Raw genomic sequence first — 22,526 nt, forward strand, 5'->3', positions numbered from 1 at the left:
TACAGTGTTCTGCCCACGTGTATCCCTGCATGCCCCAACAGGGCACCAGATCCATTACAGATGGCTGTAGGTCACCATGTGGGTGCTGGGAATTGAACTCAGGTCCTCTGAAAGATAGGACCAGTGCTCTTAACCTCTAAGCCATCTCTCCAGCCCAAATTTTTTTCCTTTTAAGACAGGGTCTCACTCTGAAGTCCTGGATAGCCTGAAGCTTTATGACCAACCTGGCCTTGAACCCACAGAGATCCACTTGCCTCTGCCTCCTAAGTATTGGGATAAAGGCATGTGCTACCAAGACTAACATAGAAAAAATATTTGAGTGATAATATTAAAGAAAATATAGAATGAGAATCCAAGGGAAACCTGTGGCAGTATAGGTAGTAGAAGATTACTGAGGATGAGAACCTTTTGTTCCCCGTCTGGGTATGGGGGTGTAGGGTAAGAAAAAGTTTGGCAGGACTGTCTTCCCATCCACTGTCTGCCATTCCTTCTCGCTTTTATCTGTTCAGTTACTAAAACTGTTTAAAGATGTTGAGTGTCTAACTGTATCTCACTTGCTAATCTGTTTAAAAGAACAAAGTCTTACTCTCCTTATTGCAGGATGTTGTAGCCAGGACCCAGAAAGATGGCTTCCATATCTTCATCGTTTCTATTAAAACAGAAAAAACAGATGCAACCTGGAATTTGAATGGTATAGTTAATCCCTTTGTATGCATTCTCTGTTTTCTATAGTTTTTATCATTAATGTGAATCTATATTGCCTGTTTAAAACATGTCTTTCAAAAATGGATTTGTTGCCATACATCTATTTTGAAGACTTAAAACTTGATGCTTAATACTAATAAACTTTTTTTAATAGATGGGGATAAATGAGTTTATGTTTAAGATGTTTTTAAAACCTGATTGTTGTGGGCATGGTAGTGCACACCTTTAATTCCAATACTGGGGAAGCAAAGGCAGGTGGATCTCTGTAAGTTCAAGACCAGCCTGGTCTACGATGTGAGTTCTAGGACAGGGAAGGCTACACAGAGAAACTCTGCCTCATAAAAACAAAACAAAAACAAAAAACCCCAAACCCTGATTATTAGTTAACTCTTAAATTTCTTCTTCTTCCTCCCTCCTGCTGTGACTAGTTTCTCTTTCTATGGTGGGGCCTCATGGATACATCTCTGCATCAGACTGGCCTCTAATGATTGTGAGTATGTCTCATCATTTTTCTCAAGTTAATTTGTAGGAGTTCAGTAGTATAACTTCTCTGTAGGGTTGCTCTGACAAGCCCTCTGTTTCTGCTTCTAGAGTGATGAGGAAATGAAGGGGCTGAGGGAAGGGAAGCTCCTGAGATGTCGACTCTGTAGAGTCGAAGGGTCAGAGGCTACTAACACTGTTTCTCTTCCTGCAGTTTTACATGGTGATGTGTATTGTTTACATATTGTATGGTGTCCTCTGGCTCATGTGGTCTGCCTGTTACTGGAAAGATATATTAAGAATCCAGTTCTGGATTGCAGCTGTTATTTTCCTAGGAATGCTTGAAAAGGCAGTTTTTTATAGTGAATACCAAAACATCAACAGCACTGGACTGTCAAGTAAGTTTTGACTGTTTCATGAGTTATGTGTAGTGTATTATAGCTGATGTGATGTGAGCAGAGCTGTAGGCAGGCCCCTTTTATACCTAGGTGAAGAGGATGGCAGCCAACAGGAAAATGTCAGAAGGCTGGGAAGATGGCTCAGTACATGAGGACCTGAGGCAGAATTCAGTACTCACTTAAGAGCTGGATGTGGCCACACATAACTTCTAACCCCAACACTGGCGGGGGGGGGGGGGGTGGCTTGCTTGATAGCAGCCTAGCTGTAGGTTCAGTGAGAGACTTGGTCTCAGGAATAAAGTGAAGAGAGTAGTGAGTGAGGACACCTGTGTCCTCCGGTGTACAGGTATGAAGTGACATGTGCACTCTCCAACCCTACGCAGAAGTGGGAATGTTAGAGGAGGACTCTAATTATCTGAGCTAGTTCTCCATTTGCTTTTTTTTTTCTGCTAATTTTCCCTTCACTTTTGTTTCTAGAAAAAGAAACAGTGAGTGGTATTAAAACAATACCAAGACATGGGTAAGGGTGCCTTAGGTGTGGCCAGTGCTTTTGATATTTTTCCTTCTCCAATTTTTTCTCTTCTTTGAAAAAGAAAAGAGAGACACTTTGGCCCCAGAGAATAAAATGAGTAGCACCAAATTGTGTGGTCTCTGTAGTCTGTTCTTCTCTCCTTCACCCTGCATGAGCTTTTCGGCACTGCCATGGTTTGCACAGTTGTTTGAAGCTGGGAAGGATACTATTGTACATTTCAGATGTGTGCCTCAGGCTTGTAGAAGATAGATTCAAGCAGACTGGAAACGTGAGGGTTCATTCTTACCACAGACACTTTGGAAAGGGAGAGAGAATTTCAAAGGGGTAAAAATGACCTTTGAGTGCAGTTACAGATGATCTTGCATAGATTATTAATCGACGCTGTGATGCTGGCCCACTCCAGGAAAAAAAAACTGAATTGAAATACACATGAAACCACTTTGGATTCAAGTTACTATTTATCGAAACTAAACGATGCGTTCATAGAAATTTATTACACTAATTTCTTTCTGTTGAGGAATGTTGAAAATACATTAAAATAGAAAGGCTAAAAGCATATCCACAAAAGGCTAAACAGAGGCCAACATGGAGGTCTGCATAGTAGAGCTGTTCCTGCTGTATATGTGCTTGTGTATACATGCACACAGATGTTTGCATATGTGCTCTAAGTCAAGAGAGTGTGGTGCTGGGTTATATCCCAGTGGTGGATAACTCGCCTAGCATACATAGGCCCTGGATTCCTTCCCAAGCACTGTAGGGGTAGGCTGGGAGTAGTATGGATGATGAGGGTTGAAACCTACTGAGTGTCAGAGAAGGCAGTTCCTTCCCTTTCTGTTCTGGTAAGGGTCTCTTATCTAGAGAAAGCAAGGGCAGTATGAACTGAGGAACAGCAAAAACCAGAAATCCATGAAGAGATGAAGGGCCATTTGCAGCTAACAGGGAATCCAAGTCTTTCATCTGAAGTGTCACCAAAGGGGTTGTCAAAGAAACTGAGCCACTGTTAGTATGTTTGAAGAGTTGTGTAAAGGCCACGTACTAAATATTTTGACTTTGTACACCACATGGTCTATGTTGTAATCACTCAGCTCTGCCATTATGAAAGTAGCCACAGACGACAATAAACAAATAAACCTGTCTGTGTTGTGTTAAAACTTGATTTACAGAGATATGCAAGGCCAGATTTAGCCCCTGGGCTGTAGTTTACCAATTCTTTGTCTGTATTTACTGTTGTTGACTTCCCACTGCTCTTAGCATCAAGTCTAGACTCCATTGTGGAGCCCCTGGAGCCATGAGTGATCCTGGTCCTGGCCTCAATCCCACCCTCCTCTTCTCTGTCTACTGTTGACTTCTCACTGCCTTCAGCATTAAGTCTAGACTCCATAATGGAGTCCCTAGAGCCATGAGTGGTCCTAGCCTCTAACCTGTGCTCTTTTCTTGGCATGTTGCAGTCTGCTGTATATACACCATGCTTTTCCCTTCTTCATACTTCCTTCCCCCACATATGTCCACTTGGTTTTTCTCCTTTTTTTTTTAAATATTTTTGTTTATTTATTTAACTTTATTATGTTCGTTGGTGCGAAGGTGTCAGATCTCATGGAACTGCATTTTCAGACAGTTGTGAGCTGCCATGTGGGTACTGGGAATCGAACCCAGGTCCTCTGGAAGAGCAGTCAGTACTCTTAACTGCTGAGCCATCTCTCCAGCCCCTGTCCACTTGGTTTTTTAAGTCCTCGTTTACTCACCTGTGAGATTTCCAGACCAATTATGCCTCCCCTAAGTGTATAATGTATTAGGTGCTCTTTCTCCTAGTCTCGGGATTACTGTGTCACATGTAGCGCTCCCCATGCTTAGTTATGTCCGCTTACATGGCCTAACCAGAGTTCAGAGTCTTTGCAGATAGGGATCAAGAGGCCTCTTTATTACTGCAGAAATATGGTAGGAGCACAATAGATACTTTGATTTCTTTTTGAGGTGTTAGGGTTTGAACCTAGGGCCTTGCACATTCTAGGCTAGCACTTTACTGTTATAAATATGCTTTTTAAATGAATAAATGATGAAGGCACACGGAGAAAAGAGAACTCCAGAGAGCGTAATGGCTTTCAGATATTTGCTGAACATGACTTGGAGGGGAGCTCCGGTAGATTTCAGGTTGACGTAAGAAAACTGCCCAGTAGAACTGATGAATCTTTAGAAAGTAGTGCTGCTTTCCACTGAGGCTTGAAATATCAGTTGGATTAAATGGCTTGTAAATCACATATGGCTAATTAGTCTGAGGCTAGTGTCCTTGCATATGATGGTAATTCTTTGGAGTCTTAGTTAAAAGGTTTCTAAAAATAAACATAATAAATTGTTTTCTTTTCTTCCCCTCAGCCCAAGGTTTACTGATATTTGCAGAGTTGATATCTGCAGTTAAGAGGACATTGGCTCGCCTGCTTGTGATCATTGTGAGCTTGGGTTACGGCATTGTGAAGTAAGTACTGCTGTATTGAACAACTCCCAATTCTCCTGTCTTGTGCTTTTGCCCATGCACATCTGTGGAACTCAGGACTTGTCAGTGTTGCAGCCTGAATCCCCAAGGGAAAACCCTGCAAGAGCATGGGTTTGAAAAATTTGCACGGACCAAGTGGTGGTGGCTCTTGCCTTTAATCCCAACACTCAGGAGGCAGAGGCAGGTGGATCTCTGTGAGTTCGAGTCCAGCCTTGTCTATAGAGCAAGTTCTAGGACTGGCTCCATAGCTACTGAGAAACCTTGTCTTGAAAAAGAAAGAAAAAAAAAATACAAACCTTGCATGGGCTAGCTATTTTATATTATCTCCAAATGAAGGTCCTGAATTGAATCCCAGTAGCCCAAGGGGGCCTGCACCTCCCAGAGTGTTGGGGTTATAGGTATGTGCCACCACACCTTATAAGTAGTCTGTGTCTTACTATAAAGGTGCAACAAATCCAGGCCCAAAGTACAGAACCATCATTGCTGGGGATCATCATTTATTTTCCACTGGACATACGATCTTCCCTTGCCCTGCAGACCACAAAGCTATGAAGTTCTGGACACCCTGTTATAACATTAGAGCCACTGAGGGCGCCATGAAAGGTACAGAAACTTTGTGAAAGTGAAGGCAGGAGAACTGGTCACACCACTTTGAATCTTCCTTTCTCAGGACCTCATTTACCCTGTCTTGCCTTTTCTGTTTTAACAAGCTTGCAGAAAAGGCTAGGGGCTGATATAAGACCTGCACATTAAGATGTCCCTAGGTCTACAGGAAACATGGATGGGCCCAACTTGGAGTAGTGACAGTAGTAGCAGAGGGCCGAATGCCCCTAGCCATCCAGGTAGCAATACTGTTACGTCTATAAAGCAATCTGGGGATGGGGGTGTGTACCTAGAGATGAACTCAGTGCTTGGGAGGTTCGTAACCAATAGGAACTCCTACCTATCTTTTGTGGGTGATCTCTGGTAGGAGACTGCGAAGATGGTCATCATTTGGGTCACTCTCATCTAAAGGATTCGCTAATGGGCTCTTGTACCATTGACCTACCCAGGGAACCAGCAGAGGCCATGCACTCCCAGAGTAGCCCTCCTACCTGAGAGTAACCCTACCACTGCAGCGTAGGCACAAGCAGCTTGGGAGAGGTGAGAGGAAGGTCATTTTGAAGTAGAAAGCCCTGTTAGTAACTTTAGCTGTTCTCTGCACAGTGCAAATGTTTGGCAGGTGTTTGAGGTGCTTGGTTAAGGGTATTTTCAAGTTAAAGTAGGATCGCAGGAGAAACAACATTGATGTCAGCTAATAAAAAAAAAAAAAACTAGGAGAAATCTAGGAGCTCTGAAGTGTTCACAGTGAAGACAAAGGTAGAAAAGTGGTACTAAGGGTGTGACTTCAAAGATCTGTATTCCTTATGCTGATTTGTGTATTCTCATTGTTTGGGAACACGGCTAGCATCAAGATGTCAGGCTCCCAGGCCCTTCCTGAAGAGTTGACAGGAGTAAAACTAAAACAAATGGAGTTGGGTTCAGTTGTCTCTGGGATCCAGGCAGGGGTGACATTGCTGTGTCAGGTGTTTCATTCACAAGGACAGTAGAGAGACTGTTTAGAACTGCCATCTAGGGGCTAGGGAGATGGCTCAGTAGTTAAGAGCACCAGCTACTCATCCAGAGGACCCGGGTTCAATTCCTAGCACCCACATGGCAGTTCAGAATTGCCTGTAACTCCAGTATCAGGGGATCTGACACCTTTACACTGACATACGTGCAGGCAAAACATGAATGCACATGAAAGGAAAATAAGTAAACTATTTAAATAAAGAAAATGCCATCTAAGCCCAGATGCAAACATGGCAACTCAGCTATGTTTTTGAATTACAGACATTCTTTCTTATCTGTTGTAATTCTGATCTGCCATTCCCTCTGATGTAAGGAGGATTCTGACTGCCATAAGGACTAAGATGGTTTACTAGCTTTTAAGCCCCAGTTTCTCATGGATCATTGACTAGTTTAAATCATAGATGGCTTGGAGTTCTGATTACTTTAATAATTTTTTTTAATCCCATTTTACTTCTAATTGAATGTGGCTGGTGTAGACGGATAGTGCTAGAGTAGGGATTAGCCAAGTTGCTTAGCTCTTGATGGTGCTGAGAGCAAGCCTGGTTTTGTTGGCTTTCTAATAGGTGATCATTATCCACACGTAGTTCTTCCCAGTTCTTTCCCTCCTAAAGGCAGGAAGGTAAACAGGAACAGCGTATGTTTTTATCTTAAAAGGGGCACACAGGTGTTTTTCCATGTTTCCTGAAGAGTTCTGTTATATAACTTTCCCAAGGTAATGAGGCTGCTTTTCTCCCTAAAGCTGTTGGGCTATTACTAGCTGGTAAAAATTTTCCTCCCTAACTCTTGGCAATAATGGTAAAGCTGTCATGATCACTGACAGACGGGCTTTTAGGCTTTCTTATTTTGTCTTTCTTGAGTAAGTACCTTGGATAGAATTGTTAGGTTACAGCTAGGTCTGTTGAGTAATCCCAGCACTCCCCAAATGACCTCCAGTTCAGGGCCAACCTGGGCAGCATTCCAAGCCCTTTCTTGCCTGTAACCTCAAGGGGGCTACCACCCTGGTCCCCTTCTCCACACCCGACAGCTCCTTGCCTTAGGTTTTGCTTTAACATGACTGTCTTAGGTATGTTTTCAAAGCCATTTTTTCCTTACTCTAGAAGAGGGTTTAAAGTATTGTAAGAGCATATGTAATCAGTTCTGATTTGTAGATCCCATCTGTATTCAGGTTGTTAATTGTAAAAGAAATAAAATTTCCCCTACTCATTTATGTTGTAAGAATCAAAAATATTATTTTAACTTTTAAGTTTAAAGATTAAAAGCCAAATTATGTTATTACCCTTGCTATGGGATGAGAGACAGGAAAGAGAGGTTCCTTGTGCTCATGCCCTGCTCTGTGTCCAGTCACAAGATCAGTGGGCTCCTCCAAGATAGTGCTCCATATAGCTTGCGGTTATAGTTAGTGGAAGTCATAGTCTCTGTCAGCAGCCCCTAGACACTGACATAACCCTGCCTGGATTCACCAACCTGCTCCTCAATTCTAAGTAGTACTTGGTTATGTTCATCCTGTTGCTTGAACTTCAAATCCTCTGACACCTTCACAGCTTCAAGTCCTAGGGGGAAGTCCTGGTGTCCTGTGAAAGAGAACACAGAGTTCCAGGCATAGCCATGTAACTAAATAGTGCTCTCTGTGTACAGACCCTGTGAGTTCTGTGTTCAGATGTGCTCTCCTGACTCATGCTTTCTCTCCCCCCACTCTCTCTTGCTTATTCTAGGCCTCGGTTAGGAACAGTCATGCACCGGGTGATCGGACTGGGACTGCTTTACTTGATCTTTGCAGCCATTGAAGGCGTCATGAGAGTCATTGGGGTAAAAGCCACATTAACCCAATCACCCCTTTTTGTTGCTATGGAATGAAATTGTACTTAGTCTCTTAATATCTCTTTGTTTTTAAGATAAAAATGTATGAGAGAGTTCCTATTTGAGTATTTTTCAGATGGAATAGTCTTTTTTTAATAATTGGTGAAGGAAGAGCCCAGAGAGCTTTCTAAAAGTGGACAGGGGAAGCACTGATTAGCATCCTTGGAAGCAGCTCCTTCCAGAAACGTCTACGTCTATGGTCATTATTAAGGGTGTCTATTTCTGCCCTGACGTAGTTTGAACACAGGCATATCTTTCTTAATCCTGGGCTTAGAAATGGATCAAATGAGCAGAAAGGGAATTATTCCCTTCACTCATGTAAGCATCCCTCCTCTCATTTGACTCTAACTTTGCTCTAGCTGGATTTACTCTCTAGGGAGTCAGCGCTTCCTATAGTTGGAAGAACCAGGAGGAGGTCATGTTCAGGGAAGACTGTGGTCATGTAGGCAGTAGCACTTGTCCTCTGAGGAAGTGTTGGATTTTAGTTTCTGAAAACCCCTAAGAGAAAAGCAAAACTAGCTGAACTGCTCCTGTGAAAGGAGCTTGAGTTCTTGGGAAGCCAAATTGAGAAGCTTACTGGGGTTTACCTGACTCATAGACTTACATCTTACCCGAAATGTATTGAATCCAGTGTGTAGCTCAGATCACTGCACAGAGCAATTAACATGAGCTTCCCTCACATATTTTTGTTTGGCTCTTGAAGGAGGACATTTTTGAGCAGTATTAAGAAGCCTCATTCCATTATCCTGATGTATCTGCATTCCGTGTTATGAACCTATTCTTTTATTCTTTGAGTATATTTGTTTCTTTTCATAATCATGAAGAATCCCTTGTGTGTGTCTGTGTTGCGACAGGGTTTCTCTGTGTAACGGTCCTGCCTGTCCTGAAACTCTCTTTGTAGACCAGCCTGGTCTTGAGCTCACAGAGATCCACCTGCTTCTGCCTCCTGAGTGCTGGGATTAAAGGTCTGTGCCACCACACCTGGCTAGCCTCCTATCTGTTTAAATATATATGTAAACATATAATTCATAGAAAATTAGTCTTTACTAAAAAGACTATAGGAAAAATAATACCCTGCATATAAATATAGTATTATACATTTTAACATTTACATAACCAACACTTTAGATACTGGCTGTTTTCAATGTAGCTGTTGAAACAGGTATCTAATTTATAGTTTGTTCCTCCCTTTCCACATAATATCCTACCTTTACTTTGACTTTTTTACATGAGTGTATGCCTTTATCATCAAGGGAGGGCAGGAGTCTGTTCCTTTCATAGGATCAGCTCTAGATTTGGTATGACGAGGACGAGCATTGAAATGGCAGGTCCGGGTGAGATTGGGGCATGGCAAGCATTTTTTTTTATTATTATTATTATTTGCCAGTCTATTTAATCCCAGCATGAAATAAATTGGTAAGAAATTACATTTGGTTTTCCCAAAACAGATGATTTCTGTTTGCTAAACACAATTCCATCAAGCTATAAAGTCTTCCATGGTATTGTAGGTGATAAAAAGCAAAATTGTTTCTCTTCAGGTGATACTTATACACTGCAGTGAATCGTGTGTAAATTTAGACCTTCCCTACTTTTATCTTTCAGGGTTCTAAACATTTAGCTGTTGTTTTGAGTGACATTATTTTAGCAGTTATTGACTCCATTTTTGTGTGGTTCATATCCTTTACCATGTCCTCCCAAAATAGTTTGTGGTATTATTAAAATTAGATTACTTTTAATTTATAATAATGGTGGGATGAAATATAATTGTGCATTATTGTTTTCTCAATATAGTAGTTTAGCTAAAGGCAAGAAAGTAGTAACTCCCCAGATAGAAATGTCTTTATTTTTCTGTTAGTTCACTAAATAAAGTGCTCAGTGTACACCTGACACAGTGAGGCACAAATAGAGAATATTGTCTCTGCATTTACAGAATTCACGCCTGATAGAGACAAATATGTAACTTCACTGGAACAGCACAGCAGGAGAAATTGCCATTTTAGAGTGTTGGTGTGAGAATAGAGGCAAGAGGAAAACTCTGGCAATAAAAGTAAAGACTTCACAGAAATGGTTGAGTAAGTAGGAAGAGAATTGAGGGGATAGCATAGTTGGAAGTGTAAAGCTAAAGGAGACAGTGGCAGAATGTCCCAGATTAGATTTTTACATGTAAATATGGTGGGGGGATTATGGCAGATGAGGCCATGGGGAAAGATGGAACGAAAGATGTAAATGATGTAACGATGGGTCCTGTGCAGCCTCTGCTGTGGCTTCTTAGAGATGCTTGCCTTCCTGTGGAGAACGAACAGAAGAAATAGACACCTCTGGAATTCGGTTGATAGAGCTACAGTAGAGATGGAGCAACCCCGCCCTCAGCAGTACATCGCTGCCCTGATGGCTTGTCCTATGCCACTGTGTATTTAGAAAGGACCCTGGGCTGTCTCTTTTGAAATTACCTATTTTCTAAAGTAGTTTGTGCCTGGAGTTTTTGACAAGTTAGGGAATATGCCCTTGCATTAAGCAATTGAACTTCAGACTTCTCATCCAGAAGAATTTTGTAGCCAGGTGTGGTGGTACATGCCTTTAATACTAGTACTTGGGAGGCAGAGGCAGCTGATCTCTAAGTTAGAGGCCAGCCTGAGCTTCAAAGAGAGTTCAAAGACAGCTGGGGCTCCTTAAAGAGATCCTGTCCCAAAACAAACAAATAACAAAATGTGCTGTTTTCTCTTGGGACTTACAGATACTTATCCCAAAGATTTCTTCTTAACCCTCCACAGGGTGATTCATTGGGAAAACATTCACGTAGTAACTGGCAGAAATTTTCAAGGAAAAAGCTCTGTATTTTCTGATCCCATCTCTGTGTTAATATGGGCAGGCTATCGCCTTTGGACAGCATTGACTTCATTACCTTCCTGTACAGTGAGTCAACAGAGTGGAGAGGTAGGAAAAGCAAGGAGACAGGTTTAATTTACTCAGTGTTCATAAAGAAATTCAAAAATTAAAATTAGCCTGTACAGTACTGAATGGTGACCAGAAATAAGTTACTATAATAGCCCTTTCCTTTGAATCTGAATTTGCCAAGTTTTCTGTCACCTGCTGTTTGGTCATTTTTACCACTGTAAAGTAAGAAGTCAGTGTCCTGGGTGGTTATGGATGATAAGCAGATGTAAGCAGGGCTGAATACGAAATTGATGGTTTAGGGCAATGACCTTGCTCTCTTTGATTTTGATGAACCTAACACAAAAACAGTTAATCCTGTAAGAATCTTAACTGACAGAAATTCAAAGTTGGTAGTCTTTCTTATGTCTCCCCATACCCCCTTTGCTGCTTGGTTATTTGTTTTGCTGTTTTGCTGCAGGCGAATGACTCTGATCTTGTTCTTCTGGCCAGCCTGCCTCTCTCTCTCCTTGACTCGGGCTTGTGCTGGTGGATATCCTTTTCTTACTGCAGCAGCATGCTCCCCTGGCTCTCTCCACCTTGTGGAGCCTCTGCACTTTCATCACTGCTTTCTCTTCTGCAGGGGGTAGCGCTGGGGTGAGTTAAACTTGACCCAATTAAACAGTGTCTTGGTAAGTAAAGGCTTAGGCAGTTTCAAATTTACTTTTGATATTTTTAACCCTGTGGCTCAAAGAACACCTTTGAATGATCTAACAAGAACAGATTTGTTTGTTTCATCCGATGTGTTTAAGGAGTACAGTGTGTTTGCACTTTTGTAGGGTCTCACAGTAGGGCCTACTTGATTGGAGTGTGTTACTTTAGAAGCTGATCTTGTCAGCCATAGTGGTACACATCTTAATCCCAGCACTTAGAGGCAGGCAGAAGGATCTCTGAGTTCCAGACCAGCCATGGCTACACAGTGAGACCCTTTCTGAAAGAACGTTTTTTAATTAACTAAAATTTTTAAGAAAGAAAGGGGAAAATTTTTATTATAAAAGTATTGGATATCTAGAATGACTGAACGAAAACTTTTTTTTTAATATCTAGTCTTTTTTTTTTTTTGAGACAGGGTTTCTCTAGCTGTCCTTGAACTCTTTCTGTAGATCAGACTGGCCTTGAACTCACAGAGAGATCCGCCTGCATCTGCCTCCCAAGTACTGGGATTAAAGGTGTGTACCACCACCACCCAGCTTTTTGAAGTATTTAATCTTTTAAAGAGGTACAAATTCAAAGCTTGCCCTGCTCTCTGTTGGTATCTGGTTCATAAATAAAGGCCCCTGGTGTGCCCCCAAGGAGGAACTCAACTGCAAGAGCAGAGACCTGCAGGCCTCTGCTGACCTCAGGGTTCAGCAAGGAAATCTCTCTGTTTCCTCTTTCTGGATAGTATGAGCCTTACTTGAGCCTGATACTCTTGGAAAGCAACCAATGCAAAATCTTCCCTCAAGGGCTGGAGAGATGGTTAACAGCATTGCCTGCTCTTCCAAAGGTCCTGAGTTCAATTCCCAGCAACCACATGGTGGCTCACAACCATCTGTAATGAGGTCTGGTGCCCTCTTCTGGCCTGCAGACATACAGACAGAATATTGTATTCATAATAAATAAATAAATATTAAAAGAAAATCTTCCCTCAACCATTTGTGTTCTGGAAAAGGCTATTGTTCCTTTCCATAGAACTTGGTCCAGGATGTTCCTGCTTTAGCTGACTAAGCCAGACCCAGACCCTCCAAATTCCCATGCTTTGCCTTATGAATGATTAGCTAAACTTTCTGTTTCCTTGTCTAATCAAGACAAAATACTAACTTTACCAAACTTAAAGACTTTTCCCTCCAACGATCCTTGAACCCATTGTCAGCCCGAACACGTACCTACCTCTTTAAAGGGCCTCATGAGAACCATCAGCCCCCCCCCCCGGGAAAGACTTGTATGTTGTCACTGTGCCCGGCCAACTCCCTGTGCTTGCATCCTTCCGTCCACGGGTCTTTTCTCCTTGGCCTTTAAGTTGCTTGGATAGCTTACATGCCCTTGTCCTTCCAAGAGATGTCTCCTTAAACTCAGGCTTCTTTTGTCAGTTTTTTAGTTTATAAAAAGGAATTGATAGATGCTCTGACTCCTCAATTATGGCTATTTAGAGAATAACATAAGAACCAACTAGAAAAAGAAAACAAGAAAGCAACAGAAATGGTGTCATAGGTAGCAAGAGGTGTCTTAACTGAGGGTTTCTGCTTTGACTGTGTACACTACACTGTCCTGTTTCACAGGAATACATCACAGGTTTTCTTGCCTTTTTTCCTTAAAGTCTGTTTATTCATTTTAGACAATGGAAATTTTATATAGAAAACTGTGTAATTAATTGTAATTTTAGAATGGTATAGATTAAGTTTCATTTTCTGTGTTCTGTTTTAAGAGTTGTATTTAGCACTGCTGTGTTTGGGATTATAGTTTAAGGTTCTTACTATATTTTCTTTAACTATACTTTGCCATTTTCCATGTTTTTCCTTAACTAGTTTTTCACATTTTTATAAGTTTGGCACAGACTATGAAGACTCTAAGGCTAAGAAAGAACACAGTGAAATTTTCATTGTATAGGCATTTTACAAATACACTCATCTTTGCTGTGCTAGGTAAGCTATCTGTGCCTCTTTCTAAAACAACCCATTTCAGTGTTGTATGTTCTTTCAAAGGTGACTTTGTCTTTCAGCTTCTATAGTGTTTATGGTGTGGACAACCAAGACCTTCAGGATTGCAAAATGCCAATCAGTAAGTAAAGTCTTAAGTATTTTAAAATTTAATTAAATCATTGGCTAGATAATTAAAGTGGTTTGTTATGGGGTATTTGTACATTGTGTGAAGGTATACTGCTGTGATTGGTGTAATAAAAAGTTGAACAGCTAATAGCTAGGCAGGAGTTATAGGTGGGATTTATAGGGGAGAGAAAGGAAGAGGAGAAGGAATCTAGGTACACAGGGGATGCCAGGAGACATGGAGAAGAACACAGGAGGTTCAAGGTGGAAAAGAGGTAACGCCATGCAATAGAACATAGATTAATATAAATGGGTTAATTTAAGTTATAAGAGCTAGTTAGGAACAATCCTAAGACAAGGCTGAGCTTTTATAACTCAAAAGAAGTCTCTATATTATTATTTGGGAGCTGCCTGGAGAGACATAAAAAGTCTCATTACTTATGGCATCCAGTGTAGAATGCCAAATGATTTTTTTTTGTAGGCTTAGTGACTGCACATAAATCTACTGATATTTTAATTATTATCAGTGGTTCCACAGCTCCCTTAGTGCCCCACCAGCCACTCAGGCTGTGGCCTGGCAGGGCTTCTGGTTCTACTTTTCTGACTGCACTATGTAGGTTTAAATTAAGCCTTCTTACAGCTGCAATATGTAGGTTTAAATTAAGTCTCTATCATTCTGTTTATCAATAAGACTCAGGAGTAAAAGGCTGGGGTAAAACCTGCTAGCATAGAAAGGCTGAGTAACAACAAGCTTGGCCTTGTATTTTGGCCAGAGACACCACAAGAGACCTGTCTTTTTATTTAGACAAAAGGGGGGAAATGTTGTGGGTTATTTTGATCACACTCTTAACATTCCTGAGACTGCCCAATAAAGTTATGCTCTAAATCGGGGCAGAACCAGCGAATGGCTTTCTGAAATTGGCCTTTGAGAAGCCAAAGTTTGGATAGAAAAGATACTTGGGAAGGAAAGGATAGGGACTGGAACCTTTTGGTTCTGGGAAGAGGGAAGAGTGGCATCTCTCAACCTTCTCTTGTGGCATCTCTGGCCTAAAATAGGGTTAGCTAATTGCTACTCAGCTTCCCCGAGCTATCAAGGTTTTACCCCAGCCTTTGACCCCTGAGTCTTATTGATAAATAGAATGATAGAGACTTAATTTAAACCACATATCGTGGCCTTGGAAGAGCCAGGGCTGTGAGACAGGAAGCTCTGCTATGCCTTGGCCTGAGTGACTGATGGGGTGCTGACTGAGCAACTGTGGGGCTACAGACGATAATTAAAATATAAGTAGATTGATATGCAGCCACTAAGCTGACAAAAAAAATCAATGGTTAATTAAACTATTAAAGTGTTTAAGTTAATTATTCAAGCAGTTATTGTTTTTAATTATACTATTGTAGAATTTCAAAGAATTTAGTTTGTAAAGTAATAATTTTCTTGGGTTTTTCCCTTTTACTTTGACGTATTTTTTATAGAGTTATCAAAAGTTTTTTCTCTTTTAAATAACTCTGAAACTAGGGGTGGATCTCAGTTGGTAGAATGCTTGTCTCACATGAACAAATCCTGGGTTTAATCCAAGTGCCATATAAACTCTCAGTAGTTGAACAATCCTGTAATCCCAGCTTCAGGAGCTGGAGGAGGCCGGAGGATCAGAAGTTCAAGGCCAGCCTGGGCTTGAATTTATATTTTAGCCTGTATCACAATACCAAAAATAAATAAATATTTGAGCAAGTTCCTCAGATTTGTTATCCCCTTTTCTGAACTTGTTTTTATGTATTTGAAAAGAAATTTTGTGCCCCCTTTCTCCCTTTTTCTTTCTTTTTACCTTTTGGTGCTAGAGATGGCACCTGGGGCATTGCACATGCTCTGCTTCACAGAGCTACACCCCAGCCTGGCTCTGTACCGAATGGAACTACACACCCAAGGTGGGGTACTGCTTTGATATCACACTTAGCCTTGGCTTAGGAGAGATGCCCCCTACTTCATCTCAGTTCTCACTCAGAACCTCTTTCTTGAGATCACAGATGTACTCACAAAGGGCCAGGTGCCCTCATCTGCTGCCGTGTAAGAGACAGTTGAAGGAAAGAAACTGAACTTTGGTTGGCATAGTTCCCTCTTGAAATTTTCTGCTTGAAGTTACATGTTTTGATTTTTTTTCCTAAATCTGTTTGTGAAGGGAATTATGTGTATTACCTTTAGAAACAATGCTTACAACATAGGTTTCCTTAGAAAAAGATTATTACATGTTTACTTGCTAGGCAGACTGGAAAGATCTCAGTACTCCTATGTATTCTTTGAATGGACATTTGCACACTTAACAGAAAGTTGACAGTTCATGTTTGGATCATCCTTGTTCTAGGATTGGATGGAGCTCTGGGTTGATGATGCATTTTGGAGCTTCCTCTTTTCACTCATCCTTATTGTGATCATGTTCTTATGGAGGCCATCAGCAAATAATCAGAGGTAACAACACAGGGAATTATGACTCGGAGGCATTTGTTAGCTACCTTCCGTGCTGTTGAGAACCTTAGGAGGCACAGCTCCCAGGAAGCATTAGGAAATCCAAAACTGTTAAACACAAAGGCCTTTTTTTTTTCCCCCAAGGGAAGGAAATGATGCCTGTTCATTCACCTGGAAAGTAGGAGTGGATGTTGTCAAACAACCTGGTGATCTTTTGCTATTCTGTGGGTCCAGCCTTTACTTGAGTCCTCCAAAATCCTAAGCTGTTTCAACCCTAATCCTGAACTTTGTCTCTCAGTGAATAGAACCCTTCCTCATGAAAGAGGCCTCATGTACTTTGCATCCTTCAACAATAAAAGTTCCCCTTATACTTATTACAAGTCCTTCCTCCTTACACCCTTGCCCTGACTATCAATAGAAGTCATTCTTACAGCAAAGATCACAGGTGCTTTCCTATAGAGGTCTGCTTTGCTAGGGAGTTTTGATATAGCCATCCCTGAAGCTTTGTTGTGTTAATTGTTACATGGAGACTTTCCCCCAAAGTTTTACTGTGCTTAAATGTGTAAGAAAAAGAAACCTCAAGATCAGACTCCTTAAGTTTTGACCTGCCACCTACTAAAAAGTGGTGCTGACCCAAGTTTCATCAGATCCATGTGTGTGGGGTCCGTGCTGGTCTTGATGCTTGCAGGGACCCCACACACATGGAGACTGCTGGGAAGTACTTTGTTTTTAAGCAGCTGTATAGTCAAGTGAGAAAGCAGGCATAGCAAATGGAAGACAGTAGGAGGCATTAAGCAGTCCAGGAGGAAGATAAAGACTCTATGAAGAGCCAGGCGGTGGTGGCGCCTTTAATTCCAGCACTCAGGAGATAGAAGCAGGCAGATCTCTGTAAGTTCAAGGCTAGCCTGGTCTACAGAGCAAGTTCCAGGACAGGCTCCAAAGCTACAGAGAAATCCTGTCTCGAAAAACAAAACTAAACAGATTCTGTGAAGAGCCAGAATTTATGGAAAAGCTTTAAAATAGCAATAAAACAGCGAAAGATTGAGATGGGGAGAAAAGTCACGGTACACAGAAGTCAGCAAAGTATGCAGTATAGCTAGTATGGCAGGGGCAGCATTTTTTCCTTCTTTTGTTTTATTTATCCCATGTGTCTTTCACTTCATGCATCTTGATCCCATTCATTTTCCTATCCCCTCATATCCACCCTCCACCCCTATAACTCCCCTCAAAATAAAACAATTTAAGAGAGAGAAAAAAAGAAAAAAATTAAAAATCTCTTCATCTGCCGTGTGACAGAGTGTGTCACACAGTAAACCCCTTCGTCCATATATCTTTACTTGCAAGTGTTTGTTGCAAAGAGTCATTTGATCTGATTTGAGACCTCTGGTTTCTGCTGCACTATCAATGCTGGGCCCTCGTTAGTACTCTTCTTGGATATCTTGTTGTTGCCCTGTGTTGTGGAGATCCTGTGGCTTTGGTTCTGTGGGTCAGGCCCCTTCACATGCTCCAGCAGATTATGGGTGGTAGATGTTGAAGTAGGTCAAATCAACCCTGGTTCTTGCCCGCCAGTTCTCCCCTATCCTCACCACCAGGGTGAGCTCTCCCCGATTGCCCTAGCTATTTCACCCTTGCAGCAGTGAGCAAGGGGTGGGGCCAGTTCTCCTGCTTTCACATCCTCAGGGTCAGCTCGCCCACACCTGCACCATCAGGACCAGATCTACTGTGTTCAGGTGCAGCATTCTTATCCCACATTCTTGGAAGTGCCTTTAGTTTAGAATATTTGCATAAATTTTACTGACTAAACATCCTAATCTGAAATCCAGGATCCACAGAGCCAGAAACTTCTAGAGCACTGACCTGATGCTTAGACAGGCAGGTATGCAGTTTGAGAGTCAAGGTATTCAGCCTATTCTTTATTTCAGAAAAGCTGGACAGGGAGAGCAGGACTGAACGGCACAGGACTGAGTTCCAGTTCAGAAATCTGTATTTTGGACTGTGGTGGCGGCCATTCCCACCTTCTCCTGCCTACCTTCTTCTCCAAGGAGAGAACTATTGAGTTTCTGAGTATCCCTCTAGGGAAAATGAGACAGGCATACTAGGAAATGTGTTTCCTTCTTCCTTTAACAAATACTGGGCCAGGGACTGGAGAGGTGACTCAGAGGTTAAGAGCATTGCCTGCTCTTCCAAAGGTCCTGAGTTCAATTCCCAGCAACCACATGGTGGCTCACAACCATCTGTAATGGGGTCTGGTGCCCTCTTCTGGCCTGCAGACATACACACAGACAGAATATTGTATATATAATAAATAAATAAATAAATATTTTAAAAAAACAACAACAACAAATACTGGGCCAGTGAGGTGGCTCAGCAGGTAAAGGCTCTTTCTATCAAGTCTGTGGACCTGAGTTCATTGCCTGGGACCCATTTGTTGGAAGGAGAGAACCAACTCCTCAAAGTTGTCCTCTGACCTTCAATTGTGTGAGCACATGCGCACACACAAATAAATAATAAAAATTTAAATAACTGGGCATGTTGGGTCAGAACAATCAGGAAGCAGAAGCTCTGTGAGTTCAAGGCCAGCCTGGGATACACATCAAGACCCTATCTTTAAGAGAATTTTTAGCATGCCTTTAATCCCAGCACTCGGGAGGCAGAGGCAGGCGGATCTCTGTGAGTTCGAGGCCAGCCTGGTCTACAAGAGCTAGTTCCAGGACAGAAACCAAAAGCTACGGAGAAACCCTGTCTCGAAAATCCAAAAAAAAAAAAAAAAGAGAATTTTTAAACTGTGCAGTGGTGGCGCATGTCTTTAATTCTAGCACAGGCAGAAGCAGGTGGATCTCTGAGTCGAGGCCAACCTGGTTTATAAAGCGAGTTCCAGGACAGCCAGAGCTGTTATGAAGAGAAACCCTGTCTTGAATCCTCTCCCAAAAGAATTAAAAATAAATAAAATACTCTTCTACACTTTTCTTTTTTAAAAATATATCTGGGTATCACCATGGATAGATGCATCACCGTAACCAGGGGCTGTGCAGTATTTTGTAATGTGAGAGACAATGTGTATGTATACACACACACACACACACACACACACACACACACACACTCCAAAAATACTGGACATTTGACTTTTGCTATTACCAGCAATATTTCCTGAATGCTTTTGGAGGCACTTACCTTTGGAAAGATGTTTAATATATGATGTATTTAATAATTAAAATACAAAAATTCTTAGAGGATTCTAAAATGTAAATGTTTGTTTGTTTAAATATAGATTCATTTAGTGATATAAAAATAGAACATCAATCCTCTAAATGTAATGCTTTTTTTGTCTATAAACATTTTCTCCAGCTGGAGAGATGGCTCAGAGGTTAAGAGCATTACCTGCTCTTCCAAAGGTCCTGAGTTCAATTCCCAGCAACCACATGGTGGCTCACAACCATCTGTAATGGGGTCTGGTGCCCTTTTCTGGCCTGCAGGCATACACACAGAAAGAATATTATATACAAAATAAATAAATAAATAAATAGAAAAACATTTTTCTCCTTGAGGGCTAAAGAGAAAGCTCAGTGGTTAAGAAGAGCACTGGTTGCTTTTGCAGAGGACCCAGGTTTAGCTCTCACTACCCACATAGCAGCTCACAACCACCTATAACTCCAGCTCCAGGGCATCTGATCCCCTTTTCTGGCCTTTGCAGACATCAGGCATGCAATGTATTTAGTAGGCAATATATTCATACACATAATCTTTTAAAAAAATTCCTCCTTGCCGGGCGGTGGTGGCGCACGCCTTTAATCCCAGCACTTGGGAGGCAGAGGCAGGCGGATCTCTGTGAGTTCGAGACCAGCCTGGTCTACAAGAGCTAGTTCCAGGACAGGCTCCAAAACCACAGAGAAACCCTGTCTCGAAAAACCAAAAAAAAAAAAAAAAAAAATTCCTCCTTGCTATATAGGACAATCTGTAGAAATAAATTTTGTCATCAACAGTATTTTTGAGAAAGTATTTGATCTTTAATTTCACAAATCAGATTAGCACTTTCCTTTCATCAAAAAAATGCTAAAATGAGGTGGAAGGTTAGTTATTATCTTAATGCATTAGAAACTTGGACAATAAGCTTTTTATATGCCATGACTGACAGTGATCAGGTTTAAAGACTCCTTTGTTTTTACCTAGGTATGCCTTCATGCCTTTGATAGATGATTCTGATGATGAAGTTGAGGAATTCATGGTAACATCTGAAAATTTAAGTGCGTGATGTGTGGGTTTATTTTTTCAAAATGACTATTATACATATTTTTTAAAAAAAGAAATTTTTACTTGAGATGCAAGGTCACACGTGTGTTTAAAATCTTTCCTATGAGGACTGGGGAAATGTCTCAGCTTGTAAAGTGTTTGCCTTGAAGGCATGAGGATATGAGTTTAGTCCCCAGAACGATTATTAAAAAAAAAAAGAAAATGCTGGGTAGCATGCATGTTTAACCCATGTGCAGGGGAGGCAGATCACTGGGGCTCACTGCCAGCCAACCTGGCCTTGGCTGATTCCAGGCAAGTGTAAGTGGGTGGTACCCAAGGAACAACACCAGAGGTTGTCCTCTGACCACCACCACCACCACACACACACACAGGTGCCCAGCACTCACACACCCTGGGGAGGAAGCTCAGGAGTGTTTACATATGAGAAATTGAGTTTGGATCATAGCACCTACATAATAGCCAGGTGCAACAACATGATAGAGTTGGGGATGGAGGGGAGAGGCAGTGTAAACAGACAGGTCTGTTTAGCCAGTCAGTCTTCCCGAAATAGTGAACTGTAGGCTAAGTGAGAGACACCCCCACCCCGAAAAGAAATAAGGTGGAGAATGATAAAGGAAGACATCCATTGAAAGGTTTCCTGCATGGTAAACAGTGAACAGGAGACTTGGCCAGGCCGTGTGCACATTGAAAGTGCTCAGTGTTCTCAGTAATCAGGGACACAAGACAGCAGTAAGCTACTACAACTCCCACTGCTCACAGTCAGCGTGACTCCTCACACACTACTTACTACCAGTCATGGACAATGTAAAGTCTCTTAAAGAGAACTGTGACATACCCACATCAACACACATGCATAATTTTTTTAAAAAATCTAAAACTTTAGTCAATATGAAGAAAATAATTTTCATATTTTATACCATAAGCATACCCTGCTGTTTCTATGTCAAGCAAGTAAAAATTTCTAAGATACATGTGTGTTGGGGTGTTATGATAAAATCTAGGGCTTTTTTCACAATTCACAAATGCTCTACCCCTGAGATATATCCCAAGTTCCCAAGATGTCTTATTTTTGAAATACTGTAAGCCTTACACGTTTGTCCTTAAACTTAAAATTGAATTAGGGAAGTATATATGCTTGAGCTCCTCCGCAGGTGCATTTTAGACCAGCAAGTTGAAAACCTGCTTGTTGTGAAATAGTTACCAGAACCTAAGCCTGGAGGATACTACTCGGTGAATTAGGCCAGGGACAGAAAGGTAGACAAACATGTTTGTACCAATAGAGAAGCAAAACAGTTGATCTTGGATGCAGGGAGTAATAAGTTGAGGTGAGGAGAAAAAACAGGAACAATAATAGACAACAGTTGTTTAAAACGGACAGAATTCAGCTGGGCAGTGGTGGTGCAGGCTTTAATCCCAGCACTCGGGAGGCAGAGACAGGCAGATCTCTGTGAGTTCGAGGCCAGCCTGGTCTACAAGAGCTAGTTCCAGGACAGGCTCCAAGAAACCCTATCTCGAAAAACACAACGGGGGCGGACAAAATTCAAGTTAGACAGAAGGACAAGTCCTAGTGGGTAGTACAGTGGGGTGACTACAGTTATTAATTCATTGTTTTTTCAAATAGCTAGGGGGGCTCCGTTCCCAGCACAGAGAAACGATCATTTTGAAGTGACATTTGATGAACTGCCCTGATGTGTTTCTGACACACTGGGTATGTGTGTGGGTTGAAATACCACTGTACTCATAAAATGTTCAACTGGTACTTATCAATTCAAAAGCCTATTAGCTTTCCCAGTGCCTCTTTTCTCATTCCAAAACGGCATATTAAAGCTACTCCCCTGGCCAAAGTGGCTACTGCTTACTCTTTAAAAAATTATCTTTTTTTCTTATTGGGGTATTAAGTGTGAAGTTATAAAGGAAAGTATAATTAGTAATCTTTTATATGTCTCTGTGATGTTTCTCATTGTAGCTGAAGGAATAAAACTAAGAGCCTCAAAAACGGTTTCGAATGGAACAGCTAAACCTACTTCTGATAATTTCGTGAGTATCTGTGTATTTAGTGGATCTTTGTCTGATA

General features: G+C 41.5%; 1 protein-coding gene across 2 annotated transcripts in view; it reads left to right on the plus strand.

Annotated features, from left to right (window-relative positions):
• Tmem87b (transmembrane protein 87B) overlaps positions 1 to 22,526 on the plus strand; it is a 42,088-nt gene that overhangs the window by 10,632 nt on the left and 8,930 nt on the right. The window contains exons 6-16 of one of the 2 annotated variants that reach the window (XM_075962116.1): positions 601 to 691; positions 1,134 to 1,195; positions 1,400 to 1,583; positions 4,486 to 4,585; positions 7,927 to 8,020; positions 9,674 to 9,744; positions 13,514 to 13,623; positions 13,701 to 13,759; positions 16,101 to 16,204; positions 20,372 to 20,445; positions 22,419 to 22,489. In XM_075962116.1, the coding sequence (XP_075818231.1) occupies positions 601 to 691; positions 1,134 to 1,195; positions 1,400 to 1,583; positions 4,486 to 4,585; positions 7,927 to 8,020; positions 9,674 to 9,744; positions 13,514 to 13,623; positions 13,701 to 13,759; positions 16,101 to 16,204; positions 20,372 to 20,445; positions 22,419 to 22,489 (1,020 nt within the window). Of the gene's footprint in view, positions 1 to 600; positions 692 to 1,133; positions 1,196 to 1,399; positions 1,584 to 4,485; positions 4,586 to 7,926; positions 8,021 to 9,673; positions 9,745 to 11,423; positions 11,496 to 13,513; positions 13,624 to 13,700; positions 13,760 to 16,100; positions 16,205 to 20,371; positions 20,446 to 22,418; positions 22,490 to 22,526 lie in introns of both variants that reach the window. The other variant, XM_075962115.1, reaches the window with a different exon arrangement.

The sequence above is a fragment of the Microtus pennsylvanicus genome, chromosome 2 (genome assembly GCF_037038515.1).
Source record: "Microtus pennsylvanicus isolate mMicPen1 chromosome 2, mMicPen1.hap1, whole genome shotgun sequence".
Lineage (NCBI taxonomy): Eukaryota > Metazoa > Chordata > Mammalia > Rodentia > Cricetidae > Microtus > Microtus pennsylvanicus.